General features: G+C 40.8%; 1 protein-coding gene across 8 annotated transcripts in view; it reads left to right on the top strand.

Moving 5' to 3' along the window:
- The window catches only part of MITF (melanocyte inducing transcription factor), a 102,607-nt gene extending 84,026 nt beyond the window's left edge, over positions 1–18,581 (top strand). For 4 of the 8 annotated variants that reach the window (XM_071550258.1, XM_071550259.1, XM_071550265.1 and 1 more), the window contains 7 exons: positions 652–735; positions 2,046–2,141; positions 6,788–6,905; positions 10,071–10,145; positions 11,118–11,193; positions 12,292–12,439; positions 14,603–18,581. In XM_071550258.1, coding sequence (XP_071406359.1) covers positions 652–735; positions 2,046–2,141; positions 6,788–6,905; positions 10,071–10,145; positions 11,118–11,193; positions 12,292–12,439; positions 14,603–15,004 — 999 coding nt within the window. In that variant the 3' untranslated portion in view covers positions 15,005–18,581. The remainder of the gene's footprint in view (positions 1–651; positions 736–2,045; positions 2,142–6,787; positions 6,906–10,070; positions 10,146–11,117; positions 11,194–12,291; positions 12,440–14,602) is intronic. The other 4 variants (XM_071550260.1, XM_071550262.1, XM_071550264.1 and 1 more) reach the window with 3 other exon arrangements.
- The last annotated feature ends 523 nt before the right edge of the window (positions 18,582–19,104 follow it).

Raw genomic sequence — 19,104 nt, 5'->3', positions numbered from 1 at the left:
AGTCTTCTGTGTAGCTGGAAGCAGATTATCCCAGCTAATAGACCCTGAAATGTTACTGGTTGCCGTCTCTGTGCTCAAATATAAGACTTCACTAACCTATGCCGAGAAGTCCTTTGCAACCTTCTCTTAATCTTTGCTGGCCAAAACTTCATTAGATGTTACATGTGTGCTCAGGCACCAAAGGAAGATAATTGTTAACAAGTATAAGAGTCACGTCAGTATTTTTGTAAAATGAAAAATTTGAGACAATTGTAGAGCTCTTTGCATCCTCTCATCCTCCCTCAAGCCTTTGTGCCAGATTTTTACTACAGATGCACTCAGTGAGAAAAATGTTACACAGCTTTGAGAAAGTTATTACAGAACATATTTTGCACATACAAGAGAAATATTTGTGCTCCGTAGTTTCAAAAGAAGTGAAAATCAAATATTTCCATCCTATTGTCCCAGTTGCACCCAAATATTTTTTTCTTCAAGATATTTACAGCTTCACTTTGCTGTGTCATCAGGAACATGTGTGCATGACACTATTTCAATCGTGCTCTTTTTGGGACTGAGACTGTGCCATGAACTCAGATCCATGCTTTGCTTTTTCTTCTTTTTTTTTTTTTTCCCTTCTCTTCTTTTCTTTTTTTTTCCTTTTTATTTCTGCAGGGGTTTTATAAATTTGAAGAGCAAAGCAGGGTTGAGAGTGAGTGCCCGGCTCTGAATACACACTCACGAGCATCATGCATGCAGGTACTGGATGACACAGGAGGTGGAGCACAGGTCCCCTTTCTAATGAGCATGTTTCTCTGATGTTATGTTGAAAAATAAACTTGCCCTATAGTGTCTTTAAGGAGTTGAACATTAAATGTATTAAGATACAAAACAACAGCACTGTTTATTAGCATGGATGTCAAAAGCATGGAGACATCCAAAAAGGGCTCATGCTGTCCTACCACTGTAAGCTATAGCTTTAAGGTCTCACTTCAGGAAACCTCTTCTAATTAGATTTTCCAGGACTGTGTTCTTGCCCTGATAGCTTCTGATTCCACGTTTCTATGCAGATCACACTTGCATTTTAAAAAGTTAGGTGAGAAGGCTTTAATCCATCTGTGGTAATTCATCTTCAGTAGTCATCCTTTTATATATATTTTTTTAAAACTAAGGATTTTTTATTTCTTACCAAAAACATTAACAAGACTTTAGGTATGGGCTCTACATGTTAGTTCATTTCTTGCCCTCACTTCCAGTCAATGTAATTTGTTCTGATCACACTTTCTGAAGCTGATGCAAAAATCCCATATACTACAATTTCTACCAATACTATTATGCATTGATTTTGTAGATCTCTATCATTTAAGCTTCCTTTTTTACAATGACCAAAAAGCAAATGGTCCTGCAGAACTACTGGGAGCACTTGCCTGGGTGCTTTGGAGGACAGTTTCTCCTGACCATGCAGGAGCTTATGGAGGCACCTTCCAGCCCAGCCCAAAAGAAAGAGATGTCTTATACCACCTAAAATCATCTCTGAGCAGCCCTTGGGTGATGATTCCTGGAAGGGTTTATGAGGGATGTGAATCCAATGGATTTTGCTGTCAAGGGTGGGCAGCCTGTCACCCCACAAGCAGCAGGCCTTTGCTCCCTCTCCTTCCCTGCAGGTATCAGGGGCTCAGCTTTCCTGTCTGTGGGCAGATTTTGGCCCCACAGAGGGAAGGGTGGACAGGCAGTGCTGTAGAGGGAGAGGGAGTCATGTCATCAGCATCACTCCTTCTATGGGCAGCTTCCTCCTCTGCTGTTCCTGAGAGGAACAGTGTGTCCGTGGGCAGGTGGTGCAGGGAAACTGCTGGTGGGAGGAGTGGGTTAGACCATGAAGCCTTGGCCTTGCCCAGACCTGAGTGTCCTGGCTGGATAGCAGGAGTCATGGCTGAGGGATTGCAAAACTGCACAGGCACCTTTGGCTGTGCTGCAGAGCCCATGTGTGGCTGAAGGGCTTTGCCAGGCCTCTGTATCCTGGTGATTCTGATGACCAATCTGTTTTTCTTTGTCCACCTTTTCTGCTGCAGATGGATGATGTGATCGATGACATAATTAGTCTGGAGTCAAGTTACAATGAAGAAATCCTTGGCTTGGTGGACCCAGCCCTGCAAATGGCAAATACGGTACAATGGTCTTTTCCTTCTTGTTTTCCTGTTAACTCTAATTCTTTTTCCTTAAGAGAAAGCAAAACTGCAGCATGGCTTCTTTTCCTTGCAATTGAGTAGTTATTGGATTGTTCCATAGAGTATAATTAGTTTTTCTTTGAAGAGCTAAAGGTACGTAGTTGCAATGAAAAACATGAATTTAAAAACACAGAAGCTGGAGTCACATTGAAGGAATACAAAGGACAGTTTTGCTTTTCTTATTTCAAAGTCAGGTTAGGATTGCAACAGAGGAATATACTGTGCTGCCATGAGTAGCTCATTCCCATTGATTTTAAAGGTTGCCATGGACTTTATACCTGGCTCCAGAAACGAGGCATTCCAGATTCCCGTATCTTGTCGTCTTCAAGTAAGAAATTGTATGCCACATGTTGGCATCTCTGTCCAGAGATGCTCTGGTATTACAGTTATCTCTGACATCACAGCTTCAGCTCAACCTGATTTCAGCGGGAGAGAAGTCCCCAGCTAGATGACAGCAAAGATGTTATAGAATTTAAGGGGAGAAAAATTCTAAAGCACAATCTTAAAAACTAACAGAAGGGGAAGGAATAAAGGAAATAAAAACTTGAACAAGGCTGGGGATGTGGGAAGCCGGTGACAAAAGTCAAGAACACAGGGGTGTGGAAGGGAAGACATAGGTTACCTCCAAGTGGTTGTTTTGGTTTGGTTCATGTTGCTTTGAGAATTAATATAATCATACTTCTGGCATAATCTGATTTTGATCTTCTCTGGAGGGTAGCTCCAGTGAATTTTTTGCCTTAGGCTTAAGCAGTGTTAGATCTGGCTGAGTAGATGTCTGCCAGTGCTGGCGTCTGTTTCTTTTTTATCTGGTGCCAAAATTTACAGCTTACCACATAGCATTGATTTTGTAGCACAGGTTTACATTTGCTGACAGTAGCCATCTGATGTCATGTTACCCCAGTCCTGTGCTCCCACAGATTCCCACAGCCCTCTCAGGGACGTGGTGCATGACGCAGGAAGCGGCCCACCAGCTTCCCTCTCTAAATAGTGCCCTTTGAGTACACAGAGAAATAGCTGCACAGTCCTGCCAGGAAGAATAAATTTTCCTTTAATCTAAGATGCAAAGTGCAGCTGTCCTGGAATTTGAGAGAAAAACTCAATGAACTGCGAAAAAGAGAACTTTCAGGATAGTTAAGCTATTTTTAAAAATATTTTATTTTTTTAACTGAGGGATGAGATTGTTCTGGAATCCTTTCTCTGAAATGCCTTTGGATTGTGGCCCATTAAATTAGAAAGGACTTGGATATCTTTGTGCTTTTCTTCTTTTCTCATTTCACAGGGACCCCAGCAATGGCTCTTTGCTTCCATGCAGGGAATGGTACTCTGCACTCTTCTGGTGCACAGAGTCCTTGCAGTCAATGTTCAGGGTAGTCTGCATCCCTCCTGCTTACTGCATGACAAGAAGCCTGGCAAAGACTGCCTCATCCACATTTACTGTGCAATTTCAGAATTTGCCCACTTTATGTGGTGATGTCTGGAAAATAAGAATATAAAACAGTACAATTAAGACTTCTTTACTAATACATTTAAAGTGCTGCAGGAAAAAAGTGTATTTCAGTCTCTGAATTAACCTGATACTGACCTTAAAGAGATAGAAATGGAACTGTGTTTCTCAAGAATTGGCTTGGTGAAAAGATGAACCTGATTTAACAGACACTTTTCTTTTGGGACAGGATTTTAGCTCCTAAACACATAATTTTACTAATAAGGAATTATTAGTAAATTATTAGTAAATTATTAGTGGGAGAAATCAAGAGAGGAAATGGTCTCTAAAGAGGCACAACCTATAAATAGCTGTGCTGAGACTGTGACAAAGGCAGCTGTTGTTCCATAACCAACAAAGAACAAAAGGACCAGTTTGTTACAGTTGGTAACAGTACTTAATTGATAAACAAAATCAGAGATTTCTGTGCAGAGCAAGCTAAGGGAGGTTTCCAAGTGCCTTGAACTGAAAATGGCTCCTTGCAATCTACTGCTTGTGGAAGTGTTTGTAAACTTGGGGATTTGGCCACCTCTGGCTTTGTATGGCTGTGTATGGGCAGCTCCACTTTTAAATATGTCTCCCATGGAACTTAAACTCCAAAAGTAGAGAGGAGTCTTATTTCAGGGACTGCTGCTTAGTGTCTGCTTGTAGGTGAAGGAACAACACAATACACTGTAGGCTGCACGAGCTGGGGAACAGAATCCATTGCAGTATGTACTGATACCTCAGGAACAGCTGATGTCTCAGGGATTTTAGACAGAATGTGGGTGCTTGTTTTGTTGGAACAGTGGAGGAGAAATGAAAGCCTGAGACTCCCATGAATGTACACTCTGGTGAATCTGCAGTCGTAATTACCATATTTGAAGATTCTGTTATATAAAAGCTGTTATTAAAAAAAAAAAGATTTAAAGCGATAGGAAGGTTGACATTTGTTTCACTTGGTGTGTTTGTGCAACTTGTGAAGCCAAGGCCTGAAATATGAAATCTCACAAATGAAGCCATTTTAGACCATGCTGTTTCAATGAAGATAATGTGCTAAGCCTGGTTTGAGCCACTCTTTCTTCATTTTCTTTTTGGAAGAGTAAAGGTAGATGATCTGACTGATGTGCATTTAAGCTTCTTTTTAGACAGAATGAGCTAAGAAAGCCTTAAGGAAAACCGTATTTATGTTGGAAACATGCTAGAAATTGGAGGAGATGGGCAAGGAGCCTCCTTAGCTCCAGAAAATTCCATGTCTTTCTCAAAGTTTGAGACTCCATCTTCCTTATGAAAAGGCTGTGGAATTTTTGACATTTTCCCATCTCCTTGTACTTGGGGATAGTGATGCAAGTCTCGACTGTCTTACAGCTGAAATATTTGCAAACCATGTGTAACTTTTTTCCAGTTTCTTCCAAAAGGAAGAATTTAAAATAAATGCCCAGATGTGATTGCAGTGAAAAACCCTCTCTTGGGTTTTTTCTTTGCCCCATTTCAGCCTACTGGGTGCTTTTTAACTGTTCTCCACATTTCATTACAACCTGGCTGCTTTAGCCAGACTTGAGATGCTTGTTTCTAGTTTTCTAGCAAAAGATATATTTTTTTTCTGAATTCCCTGAAATTCCTAATTCGATTTCACATGTCTGGTTATGAACTTCAAGTCCTTGGTCTACAAACAAGGTCTTTGTGTTCTCCCCATGCTTAGGAACATGAATAGAATGAGCACATCCAAGTCAGAAGGGTGTGTGACGCTATCATTGTGCCGGTGTCATGGATGCATTTGGTGAGCCCAAAGAGACAAGGGTCAGCCTTGTAGAGCAGTAGGAGTGGTCATCCTGACACTAATGTGGATAGGTCACAACTGGAACAGCTGTGACCTGAGCACCATTATCAGATGTTCCATTTTTCTTCCTTTTTTTTATTTTTAATTGCATTTTTTAATTACTAAGGGCAGGGTGACAAATTGTAAGGCTGAATCTTAGAATTCAGTTACATTTTTTCCTCTGATTGAGTTCCAGGGACTTTGGTTTTGCAGTTGGCCACTGTTCAAAACAAGTTCAGTGTGGCCTCTAGCTGGTGAAACTTTACATACAACTTCTATTTCATCTGCTTCCATATGTCAAAGACATTTTCTTAGTTTTCAGTCTGGCAAGAACCATCAGTAGGAGTTTAATAGCCCAGGCTGTGACTCACTGCATTGTATTCAACAGCATTATTTACTTGGGTGTAAAGTTAATACTTACCCTAATCTCTGCAGGATCAGTGTCTTGGAGGGATTGGTTTTCTTTACAGCAGACATGATAAGAAGTATTGCCACTCAGATAAGATACTGAACTGTTTTATACCTGTCTTTTCAAAAACAAATAAGAGATGGATAAAATAATCCACTCAGGATAAATGTAAGCTTCTTTAAGTACCTTTCAATTTAAAGGGATAGCTTTGGTAGGTCTTGTTGGAATACTTTATAAATCTGCTTGCTTAAACACACCTAAATAGGTCTTGTTGGAATACTTTATAAATCTGCTTGCTTAAACACACCTAAATAAGCATTGCAGAGTGGAAAAGTAATTCAGGGAACTTAATGTAAAAATAATCTTCCTCCTACTGGTGCATGTTCTTGTTATGTAAGGCAAAAAACAAAATAAACTGAAATGTTTTCTGTGTAGGTAGCTTTCAAATCACATGCAAAGTGTGATTAATTAATACAGTGTTCTTCCTCAAGCATGTGACAACTTGCAAAGTACTTTCACTCATGTATCCCTGGAAAAAGGGGTGCTTTCTCCCAGAGAGTTCTTAGGCTCTTTCAGATGTGAGAGGAGTGTTGGGGACAGATACAACAGTTTAAGGGAAAAATAAGGGGCAACAGGACCACAATATCATCAGCATTTTACCTCATCTACATATTTGCTGTGCGTATTTTTGAGGAGAGAGAACAGAATTTTCCCAGTGTAGGGATTTTATTCCTCATGCCTGTGCACATCCGTGAATTTTGCTGACCTTCTTGGCACGCTGTGTTTGCACATGGAAAAGAGCACAGATTTCTCAGCATATCCTGACTCTATTCTTCTGTATAAAGGCATTCATAATGGCAAACCAAATAATTGTTTTTCTTGTTTATCTTTTCCAGTTGCCTGTGTCTGGCAATTTGATTGACCTCTATGGCAACCAAAGCATGCCTCCTCCAGGACTAAACATCAGCAACTCATGTCCAGCTAATCTTCCTAATATAAAAAGGGAGCTCACAGGTAAATACATCTCAAATACAACCTTGGAGTAGTAGTGTAATTGTTTTGAATTCAGGTGATATTGGACATAATTTCTGAGAAAGAATATGTGGTTGAATAGTTGCTTTTTGCTTTGCAGACCATTTTCAGCACATGTATTAGCCTGCCATGCAGTTGTGTTCATCAGTGGGCATGTGTGTGTTCACTGTCACAAGTTAAGATAAAGTGCCCAGTTGTTACAGCCACACCTGCTTGCTGAAAATGGGGTGTCCCAGGAAACTTCCATGCATGTCTTCCAGAGCTATTTTCTAGTTTGGGCTTGTTGTTTGCTCTGTCAACACCAACCTTTAACAACTTCATGTCTGGGGTCTCTATGGGATTCATGTCAAGGAATGGTGCACACTAGAGGACTTACTTTAGTAGGGAAGAGCAGTAATGAACAAATAACCTGTTATAATACGAAATCTGGACACATAGATCCTATAAAATGTAAAATTAGGCACTCGGGGGAGCTGGAACTTAATGATCTTTAAGGTCCCTTCCTTCCCAAGCTGTTCTATGATTCTGTGATTATGCATCTCTAAATTAAGATGAAAATAAAATATTCCTTAAATTTCTTGTTATGGCAGTTCTTCCAGCAGTGCTTGGAACAAGCTGTGGGAGGCAGGGGGAAGAGAGTGGGAGATTAAAGGCCTCTTTCTCTCAAGCACATGTGTACAGAAGCAAGATGGTTTGAAGCAAGTAATAAGTTTCATATTCTCAAGCATGTTTTATTTTGTTTCTCTTGAAAGGATATAACCACATGTAGGGTACATATACAAGGTAAGGTTGTCTGCAGACTGAACTAAAGGAGTTCCATTCTAGAACTGATGGCAAAATCATCTTAATACCCAGAAATGGCTGTTCTTAAGTCCAACAGGGAGTCACTGACTGTGTGCAGTACATTAGAGACCTGGTTTCTTTCTTGTCTGTCACCTTTCTGGGTTTCAGTTGTGAAAACTCACAGGCTGACTCAGTTGCAAAGCAGGTTCTGGTCAGGAATTAGCTTAAGTAGAGCAGTTTTAATAGGCCAGGAGTCAGCTTCTCAGGAGGAAATGCCACATCTCTGAGCCAGAGGGTGTTTATATGACTGCACAGAATTTGAGCTCAACCCTAAAAGAAGACACACAAAGTGCACAATGATTTGTGGCTGCAAGAAAAATCTGGGATTGCACAGCGATGGAACTGTGTTAGAGGAGAGTGGGAGGGGATGAGAACCGCTCTGAGTCCAAATTACAGACAGTTTCATTGCCCCAAGTATAGAAAGCTCAAGGGGCTTTAGACTACAAACTGAAGACCCAACTTTGATGTGCAGGCTGGTGGGTTCACTGCAGATGGTTGTGTAAGACTTCAGGCCAAGAAGGCAGAAAGAGGAGAAATAGCAACTGGTCTTATGGAAGTCCTTGATACATCAAAACAACTGAAATAAGTTACATATCTATATGCTACACTCACCTATATATACAATTTAGGTGAGTGTTTTTTCTGGTCAAAATACATGCTAGCTGATTCAGACAGGTTTGGAAATTAAATTTAGCAGCAGTCACTTTGACACTGATATGGCCAAGCCTTTGTGCCGAAAACACTATTGAGGGTTCTTTCTGACAGCAAGTGATTTTAAAATCAGCATGTTATTGCAGGCAGGAGTCTGTTGGTTTTCCTTTTCCTGATTTTGCTGTTAGAGTGAGGCTGGAGAGAGTTGCAATATTTAAATACGGTGTTTGGCAGAAAGTTTTCTTAATCCTGCTGTATAAATACCAAAACAGTGAGACCCCAAAAAATCCAACCTGCTAACTCAGCATCTGATGCTGATGATGGTTGTGAGTTCTCAGCTGTAGTTACTGCAGCGTTTGATGGGAATCTGGCTCTTCCCAGGGTGTGGTTTCTATGAGTTTTGGCTTCACAAACCTCACATCTGTTTAATAATGCAGTGTCAGATTAACCCCAAATTTCATTAAGACATCCAATGATCTTTCAAGCTTTTTTGGGAATCCTTGGGGAGCCTAGCACAGAAAAGGGTATGTCCTGTTATACTTTGTGTAATATTGGAGTACCTCTGCGTTCATAGTAATGAAGTAGTAAATTTCCAGCACTTGAAGGGAAACCCTGAGCACCTGTCAGTTTGAATTGGGTGGGACATAATCCATATTTCTTAAAAATAAAATAATATAAGAAAGAAACTTGTTGGAGGCAGTGAGGGGTTGTTTTTATAATGGAACATGTGATAATACATGATACACTCATTCCTCCTCACTGATTTACTGTGAAACTGCACAGTGCTTGCTGGTTTAGGGATTTAGTGCAACAGAGCAAGGATTTTTAAAAAATAAAAAGTGATAGAGCAAACATGAAAATACTTAAAATTGCTTGAGAAACGTAAGATCAAATGAGACTGTAAATAATAGATGTAGTTATGTTCATGCCCAAACTGTTGCATGCTGAAGTTAATAATGATATAATTATTATAGAATATAATACCAATAATAATCTGGTAATAAATAATAGATAAGAAATATGTGGAGCAAGGTTAAGAGCAGTTCTGAGTTGAGGAGGCAAATTCTGTGCAGCACAGCTGTCGTTAGTTTTCTTTTTGCTTTTCCTGAATTTTTCAGCTTTTTTTTTCATATAATAGGCATAGGTAGTGAAGCTGGAAAATACAGTCATAGTAGGTCACTTACATTATTCCTTGGGTGCTGTGGTGATGTGTGTGCACGTGCCACAGAAGGACTTACCCTTAATTCCGGTGAGTAGAGGCTCTGACTCCTCACATCCTGTGCAGGTAGCAATGTCATAAATATGCTTTTCCTCTGGTTCAGCTCCCGTGGGACACTTATGTAAATAGGAGAAGGTATGTTGGATTTCAGCAGCTTGTTATCCTCAAATACCTTGCTGAGTCAGGGCCTCCGTGGGAAACATTCTCATCGTGGAAGTCAGCCTGGGAAGTGTGGGAAGAGGCACTCCACAGGTGCAGAGGTGAAGCTCAATACCAGCGTTGGGTTTGGGCATTCATAGGCCCTTCTCACTCGTTGGAATGGGGGTAATAATTGGTGTGACAAGTATCAATCGGGCTTCCTGTGCAGGTGTTTCACAGACTGAAATGTTGTGTTTGAATGATTTTAATTCTAATTACTTCATTCACATGCACAGCATGTATTTTTCCTACAGAGTCAGAAGCGAGAGCATTGGCTAAGGAGAGGCAAAAGAAAGACAATCACAACTTGAGTAAGTTTTGGTTCTTCACATTTTTCAGCAATTCTAGGCATGATTTTGGGCAGAAAGTGTTCAAATACTGAAGTTTTAAACCTTAATGAGACACTACACTTAGTATATAATACTAGTTTGTTGTGTTATGCCCATACATTAAAGATCTCAAATTCTTGAGAAATGTGTGCTTAAATGAACTATGGAGTTTAACTCTGTTTTTATTTTTTTCAATAAGCCGAGTGAATGCGTGATTGTTATCAATGGAATTGCTGGGAACAACATGTGACCCAATTGCTTTAACAAATCCACCTTGTACCATTTTGCTTTTTTAATTTTCTTTTTAAAATTAGATACATAGTCAGTTTGTGACTTTAAACAACAGTGTGTTATGCTTATTGTGGCAATTTTTTAGATTTCATTTTTGAAGGGAACTCACATTTCCAAGTTGGAAAAAAAGCATTTTAAAATTATGAGCATCTTATGACTTAAAGGATCTTAAGTCATCCTTTTATACTTTATATTACTAGAAAAAAGGAACTGTTTCATGCCTTGAGCTATTCAGAAGCCCTTTCCATAGCATGATAAGTTAATGCTGGAAAACTGATATTTAAATTTGACTTTGTGATTGTCAAAGTGTTGCATCTGTAAGACTGCTTTGAAAAAGAGACTGTGCCTTTCGTCACTGTTCCTGCTTTGGGATTTCCTTGAGCATCTGAATTTTTGTCTCTGAATTTGAAAAATGTTTGCTTCTCAGCCTGAATTTTACAGTCTCAGTTTAACTCTGCCACTTCATCAGCACCAAAATTTATAATATAGACAGATCTTCTGTCTCAGTGTGTCTGTGTGTAGGAGAGCAAATTAAATTATCGATGGATTTTAAGCTTCAGGCAAACATTTCAAATGTGCTTAAAGAAATCTTTGATGAAACACTTTGTATGTTGTAATGAAGTGTGAATATTACTTGTAACATTTGTGCTGTTTTTCCTAAAGTTGAACGAAGAAGAAGATTTAACATTAATGATCGCATAAAAGAACTGGGCACCTTGATACCCAAGTCAAATGACCCGTAAGTATAACATGCCCAGGGAGGGGTTAAAAGAAAATAATCCTAGTGGATTAAATGGTTAGGGGTTAAATGTGGGAGAGAGGGGTTAAAAGAAAATAATCCTAGTGGAGAAAAAGAATCCTGGCTTTTTGTTGCCCTTGGCACTCCATAACTGTAGAAATGCTTGGAGGTTCCATTTTTTTTTAAGATTGATTTGGGGTTTATTTTCCTCTTTTGGAAGCAGCTTATGTTTATATTAATTTGATGATTTTTGTCACAAAGCTGGGCTTGGTGCTGGGAGTGAATGACAGCCTTACCAGAGGCAGAATTGTGAGGATGGGAAACCTTAGTCTGGTCTTGCTGCTTAGCTGGTTGATTGTTTTGCTAACTGATTCTTGTCATTAATTAGATGTCATAGCTTGACAAGACAGAAACAGTCCCTCATTCGGTGAAAGTGGAGGGCAGTTCATCTGGGAAGCCATCACATTCCCCTTCCCTCCAAGAAAAAAAAAAGGGAAAAAAGGAAAATAAAGAGCATAGTTGTATGTCCGTTCAGTGATAATTTGCCAGTGTTTGTTGTAATTTCCTAAATGTGCTTTTAGACAATTTTACAATAATTTTACTGCTATTGGCTTGTCCTTACCCATGGCCAATGCTGATTCCGTAGCAAGAAACCCTCCTTGCTCTGGAGTTTGCAAGTCTCACTTAAATCTGAATCAATGCCCTGTAATGCTTTTGGGGAGAGTTTCCAGTACTTTAAGGCAGTTGCTCCTGGAGAAACTCACAGCGACTCTGCAGAGAGGCTCTGCAGCTTCCACAAAGGCCAGCAAAGCAACATTGCTCAGTGTCAACCTACAGGACAGGTGGATCTTTGCTGATAGTTTGTAGACTATTAATTTATTTAAGGAAAGTAAGATGATGTGAAGAGGAGCTGAAGCTGAATGTGCTTCCCAGGAGAAGCACTCCGGCCCCCTCTAGTGCATTTCCAATGCCTTCAGCATCCATAAACTTGGAATAAAGATTAGCTGGGTGTTATGTCTGTATGAGGTGTAATTGTAGGTACACATATGAGACCCTACCCTGAGACCCTTAACTTTTCCTCATGTGTTGATTCCAAAGGGATATGCGCTGGAATAAGGGAACGATTCTAAAAGCCTCAGTGGATTACATCCGTAAGCTGCAGAGGGAACAGCAGCGCACGAAGGAGCTGGAGAACAGGCAGAAGAAGTTGGAACATGCCAACAGACACCTGCTGCTCAGAATACAGGTTTGCTGATAAATAAGCTGCAAAATGCTCTTCATGTTGCTGCATGTGACTGCAAATAGTGGTGACTGAAGCTTGTTTGTAGGGATTTGGGTTAGAAGGAACCAGCATTTAAATTAATGGTGACCAGTGCTGAGATGAGTGCACAGATTTTTCCAGAAGAAGCCAAGGATACATTAGTTTACAGAAAAAACAATGGAATACTAAGACTCTAGTAAAAGCACTTATGAATGGTCTATCTTTGTTCTACTCTGGCCAACATTATTTGCAAATCATACTATTAAAAAGATTTATATGGTAATACATTTTTCTGGGTGCCAAGCCTAAGGAGTTGGGACTTCATATATCATTTATTTGTTGATATTCATGAAGTTCAGTTCAACTGTTTGGGAGTCTTTCCTGTTCCTTTCTGTCTGTAGGACTGTACAATAGTTCTGCTTAGCACTGAGTAGCAGTAGGTGGCATGAATATTTTTGCTCTGTGGGTTGTTGCCTTGTAAAATTCACTCAGGTTCCCAGTGTCCTCTATTACATGGAGATTTAAGGGCGAGAACTCCATTTCTCTAATTAATTCCTTTGCCTTCACCTCAAACTGGATAGGAAGCCTTAACTTTGCAGCCTACACAACTTTTGTTGTCACCTCTGTTTTCCCAGTGGGCAAAGACAGCTGGATATCCACCCCTCTCCAAAAAAGGGTTATTAGTGTATCTAGAATTGGGTGTAAGAACACATGACATAGAGACAAAGATATCCCAGATATCCTCCTATTGCTGCTCACCTGCAGCGCGATCAGCTGAGCTCTGCATGCAGCTGGAGTGTGCCAGGAGACCCCTGAACTACAGCCCAGCTAATCCACCAAGGAGATAATGAAGCTACAAATACCTGGAAGTCAAGTGTGGAAGTAAACAGCTTTAAAATAGAACAGGCTGAGTTGAGCTTCAGCACAGTTTTTGTACTTGGTTGAGCAATCTGCTTGTTAAGCGAGATGATAAAAACACACAATCTTTCTGCAGAGCAACATCAAGCAGTGGTGGTTTCAAAGCTAAGTGAGATCACTTTTTAAACATCTTTCATCTTCCTTTGTCTTATCCATTTGCTCTGGCTCCTTCAATCAAAATAATATAAAACCAAGACCCTTGAATAACAAGCAATACATCTGGCAGCAAATAACCTCAAGTGTGTATTTTCCTTTTTTGTGTTGATTCTGATTAAGCACAGAATAAGGAACTCCTGATTTTGGCACATTAGCTGATGAAAGAAGTGCTTTCTTGTTCCACCTCTCTTGATCTTGCAGTGTGCTATTGCAAGCTTGTTGTCTTAGCTTGAAAATGGGGGGAAAAAGGTGATTAATCAACTTCAGTGACAGGAATATCCAGAAACAGCTCAATCACAACAGTGATTGCAATTGTCTAATATTATGCAGAAGTAGAAGCAAAACATCTCTTTGACTGATGTATTCCTGAAAGAGTATTTAAGTGAATGCTTCCATTATCTGTTTTTGGTCAAGTGCATCTGTATGATTAAATGTGAAGGTGGAATTTAAACTTTTCCTGGAGATTTGAAGAATCTTGGCTGTCTGTGAAATCTAAAGCCTTCCTGTGACTTCCTTGTGATTTTTCAGTGCAGCAATAGTGTTGCCCAGTTTTGGTTGATCTCTTCTGACTCTGCTACACTTGTAGAATTAGAAATGTCCCTTCCAGTATTTGAGAAGAAATTGATAAGCATTCTGTAGACCTGCTACACCTTCACATATGACTTTAAAAAGTACTAAGCATATGCTTCTGCTGCGTCACTTTTCCCTCCTCTTTTTAAGTGTTTTCCTCACCATAAGTGATACCAAACTTGCCTATCCTGGAAGTGATTTGAGAAAGAGGTCTGAAGGGAGACATGTCTGTGCTACAAGGCACTGGATTTTGGCTCTGGTGGACGTTCTGAGGAGGAGTATGAAGGACCTGTGTGGGGTGGTGTTCACCCCCCTTTTCAAAAGTCTCTTCCAGAGACTGATGTTCAGATGAAAAACTGAAGGGCTGGAGGGTGCAAGGTGCAAGGTCATGTTCCTGTGGAAGAGGGAGGAAAGGAAACTCTTACGTTGTGAGAAAAGCATGAGAGAGATGACACATTTTGCTTCCAGATTTTCTTTTAATTTGTCCCTTCTCCTCCTTCACAGGAACTTGAGATGCAAGCTCGGGCACATGGACTGTCCCTTGTTCCATCTACAGGCCTTTGCTCCCCTGATATGGTCAACAGGGTCATCAAACAGGAGCCTGTGCTAGACAACTGCACCCAAGACATGATGCCACATCACACAGACCTGTCTTGCACCACCACCCTCGACCTCACTGACGGCACCATCACCTTCAGCGACAACCTTGGAAACGTGACTGAACCAACTGGCACTTACAGTGTTCCTGCAAAAATGGGTTCCAAACTGGAAGATATCCTGATGGACGATACCCTCTCCCCCGTTGGAGTAACTGACCCACTACTCTCCTCTGTGTCTCCTGGAGCGTCCAAGACGAGTAGCAGGCGGAGCAGCGTGAGCATGGAGGACACTGATCATGCTTGTTAGCATACACTTGGCACACCCTTCACAAACTGCTTTGATTCTTGATCAGTAGATGAAATAATTTACCTTTTGTAGAATTTTTTGATTTTTTTTCCCTCGTGCTTCATCGATGTGTGTGCGTGTGTGTATATATTATATATATAGGATTTTTTTTAGAAATTTTGTGAAGAAACTTGTATATTCTATTTTAAAACTACCAATGCCTCCAAAATATTGTACAGCATATGTACAGTACCTGTGAACTGGATTCGACAAGAACTTTGAACTGGTCAAATCTACTCAAAGCAATAGAATTACAGATGAAGAGTCTGTTTCTACTGGGGGGGGAGAGGGCAATTGTAGGATTGTAAATTCAACCTATTTACCTGGAAACAAAATGTAAAGTTTAAGAATGTAAAGAAACCACAAAAAAGAAAACAGAAAAAAAAGTCCAATTTGTAATTGTACTAATTGAATAGTGCTGCCTTAAAGATACAGTGTCCCTCAAATGTTGGTCTTACATGACAAGTGTTTATGGAAAATACCCACCCTACTCCACTCAGAATACAAACTAAAACCAAGTGTTAAGACATCCTGATTGTGTTGATTGTGATATAAAATGCTGTTGCTGAACCTGCAGGGAGATGTGAGTGTCTCAGAGTGCTTAATTTTACTCTGAGCTGATTTGGGTTTTCCTTGTGATCATGGTTTGAGTTTTTCCTGTTAATTTTTTATTTTGTTTTATGACACACCTTGGTGGCTTTGCCAACAGCAAACCAAGCAGGAGCACTGTAAGTTGGAATACACTCTTTGGACAAAAAAAAATTTATGCATTTTATCAGCTGGGCACATTATGTTGTACATATCTAATTGGCTTTATTTTTTTTTAAATTGCATTGTACAGTTTCCTTTGATCTGCATGGATTCCTTAGTTATCCTCAACTTTTTGTTTTAAATTTATTTGTATTTCATTTGTAAGATTTTTGCCTCTTAATATTGCAACGATTTTTTGACATTTTTAAAAAAACTCATTGGAAGTTTTCTGCGTTCTTTGTAAACACTTGAAAGGAAGCTTTTATGCAGGGGTCTGTGTTTTAAGAGAGATTTCAAGAATATTTTGTATATTACAGTCTCACTTTGAAAATGTTTTTAAACGCATTTAAGGTAGAGTAAAAATTTAGATTAGGTAATAAAACAACTCTGTAGAGAAACTGAACTTACATATTTATTTTTAGTGATACAGAAAAAAAAAGTAGTAATATGCTTGGAAACATAACTATGTAGTTAATATACCCGTTAGAGCAATTTGTGTTCTATTTCAGCATTGGGGCTGACATAAGGAAAAAAAGCAACAAAAAAAAAAGAGTAAATTACTGTATCTGCAAATAACTGTTACTTGATAACAATGTTATTAATTTTTAACATGCAACCATGTTGTAAAAGTAGTTCAGTGCATTATCTACTCAAGTGTAGTCCTATGCAATAACGGTAGTTTTCCTTGTATTATATCCAGCCTGGGTGTTTCACGGAGGTGACGTGGGGTGTTCCGAGATAGACGGAGAGAATGGATTTCTCCATGGCAGCCTAAGCTGACTTGCAGGCATAGCTCGTTCAGAATGAAGTGCCTTAAATTCTAGTTATAGTCTTCCTCGACTAGCACTGACTGAAGTGTGGTGTAGGAGAGAGCTTTAGGGTGGTGGTTTGTAGGACATTGAGGTGTAGCATGGTGCCTACGTGTAGAAAACAAGAGCTTCCCTTTCTCCTTTGTGCTACACTGGAAATGACATAGGGATGAGTGCAACGGTGAGTGACTTGAGTGCCAGTTTGGCAGACTTTCCAAGGAAACCTGGGGCTTGACAGTTAGTGTTCAGAAACTAAATGTGAATTGGTTGGCAAAGGGGCAGATGGGGATGACGCTGGGAGTGTAACCTAAATGCTTCTCCACAGAAGTGTTCCTGGTGTCCCTGCCTGGCACAGCTCCTCCCAGCAGGACCATAGCTGTGATTATGGTTATCTGGGATCTGCATCTGTGTCTCTCTTTCTGTGGCTGTGTCCAGCCCTCTCCCTTCCTGTTTGAGCCCCAGGCTATGTGTTAGCATTGATGCAACCACCGGGTTGTGGCTTCTTTCTTTCTTTTGAAGGAGGAGCTGGAGTTAGATTATAGTGATGCCTCTGCCCTGCCCTGCTCCAGACAGCTTTTGGGAATGCATCTTTTCTAGGGTAGAGAAGTTCTGGCCCAGGCAGGGCCTGGGAGCCTGCAGGATGCACTGCGACCACTGTGGTCTATGGGCAGGGAAATGCTCCCAGTCCCTGCAAGGCAGCTGCGCCAAAGTCAGCTCCAAGTCGAATATGGGGGTAGAGGCTTCTGGTGCTGCTGTTTGGTTAGGGTGATAGGTAAGAAAATCAGGGCTGTAAAAAAGGCTTTTATCTGTAACACAGACTTGTGTTACCCTCCCACATGAAAATGGGACAGCTCTGCAGTGTTGGTACAACAAATCAGGGTGTGTGCTGGAGTGTGGTAACTGACAACCACTTAGCATATTGACTGAGGATTATGGTTTGGTGCCTGTGCTGGGCATTCAGAAATTTAAGTCTAGACTGTGGTATATGAATATTTTTCAAACTTACGTGAAACCACTGGTACTCATTGACAGCCATGACTTCTAATTCTTAGCTACATCTGCGTGGAGGTGAGTTGGGATTCAAGGCAAACCATCCCATTGAGAGTTGGATTCCTGAATAGAAGTCGCTGTGGCCACAGCAGCTCTGTTGTGTGCACCCTGTACCTAGTGTTGTTCTGGGGTAACATACAACTCTGTTGTGCCCTGCTCACTCTTTACTCCGTGTTTCCTTAGGCTACAGCCCTGCTGTGAGTCTGCCCGCCCTCTGAATGATGGCACTGCAGTGGGTACAACTGTAGGAGACATAGACCCCCCCCCAGGTGGGTGCTAATGGAAGGTGTCTTTGCCCATTTGAGAATTGTGGAGCGTGTGGGCCTGAGGTTTTGCAGGGTGTCAGTAGCAGAGGACAGAGACAGCGCTTACAGGCAGGCTTTGGCATGGACTAGGTGAAGTGAGATGGACAGAAGTTGTTGCCCAGTCTGGTGACGGTGACTTGTGTGACGCTGGGCAGCGGTGGCTTCCCTGAGCAGGTGGATGGGGAATGACCAATTCTCACTTTGCCAAAGCCATGCAACAAGCAGGGACATGCAGAGTACCATGAAGTTCTTCCTTACTGCTTTTGGCCTATAAAGCAATATTTAGCTCTTACAACCTGTAAAAGCAAAAAGAAGGTACATAAGGAAAGCACAAAGCACAAAATAATGCACTTATATTTATGTTGTTTGACATAAAATGCACTGGGGGGGAAGCTGATGTTGATAATAGTATAAATACCTATATTTCTTGAAAAAGTGACATTAATTACTGCCTCTTGCTATGATGCTTGGTACTGTAATGTTGATATTCATCTGCTGTTGACTGCAGCAATAATTTGTGTATGGTCCATAGCACTGTAAATTATGGATCAATATTAATGTATCCAATGAAATAATTTGAACTGTTGTTCTTGATAGATGGATTAAAGCATTTGGTTTTTCACATATCTGTGTAAGTCACTCGTTTTCCATGTGGGTGGATGTTGTTCTGTGTATTTCAAGTCCCTGTAGCGCTCCTGTGTTCGATGAATGTGTCCATGTCCCTGAGATGGTGTTAGTTGGCATCCCTCGTTGCGCCAGAGCTGTCCAGTTGTGTTTCTAAGGTGGTAGCACACGAGGATGGAGCTACAGATCAGGCCCCACTTTGGGGCACAACAAAGTGGATACCTGGTCCAGTATAAGGAGTAAAACAAGTGGATGTGGTAAAATTTCATTCCCTCTCTCCCCTCCCACAGACTTGCCATTTGCTTCCCTCCCACCACAACTGGCAGCCCTGCCCTTTGCTGCCCACCAGCACCATGTGTCAAGTGTGGGTTCAGTGAGGACACTTTGCCCTGCTTCCACTCCTGCAAGGGCACCCACCCCAAAGAGTCCTATGCAGGAGCCTCTCAGCACCTTCAGCCGACCTGAGCATGGGATCCCCATCCTCTCACTGCTTGTGCCCAGGTTCCTCCTCCCAAACCTCCAC

This window comes from Pithys albifrons, chromosome 3 (assembly GCF_047495875.1).
Source record: "Pithys albifrons albifrons isolate INPA30051 chromosome 3, PitAlb_v1, whole genome shotgun sequence".
Lineage (NCBI taxonomy): Eukaryota > Metazoa > Chordata > Aves > Passeriformes > Thamnophilidae > Pithys > Pithys albifrons.
Note: the sequence above shows the minus strand (reverse complement) of the source record. Positions and strands in the feature narration are given on the sequence as shown.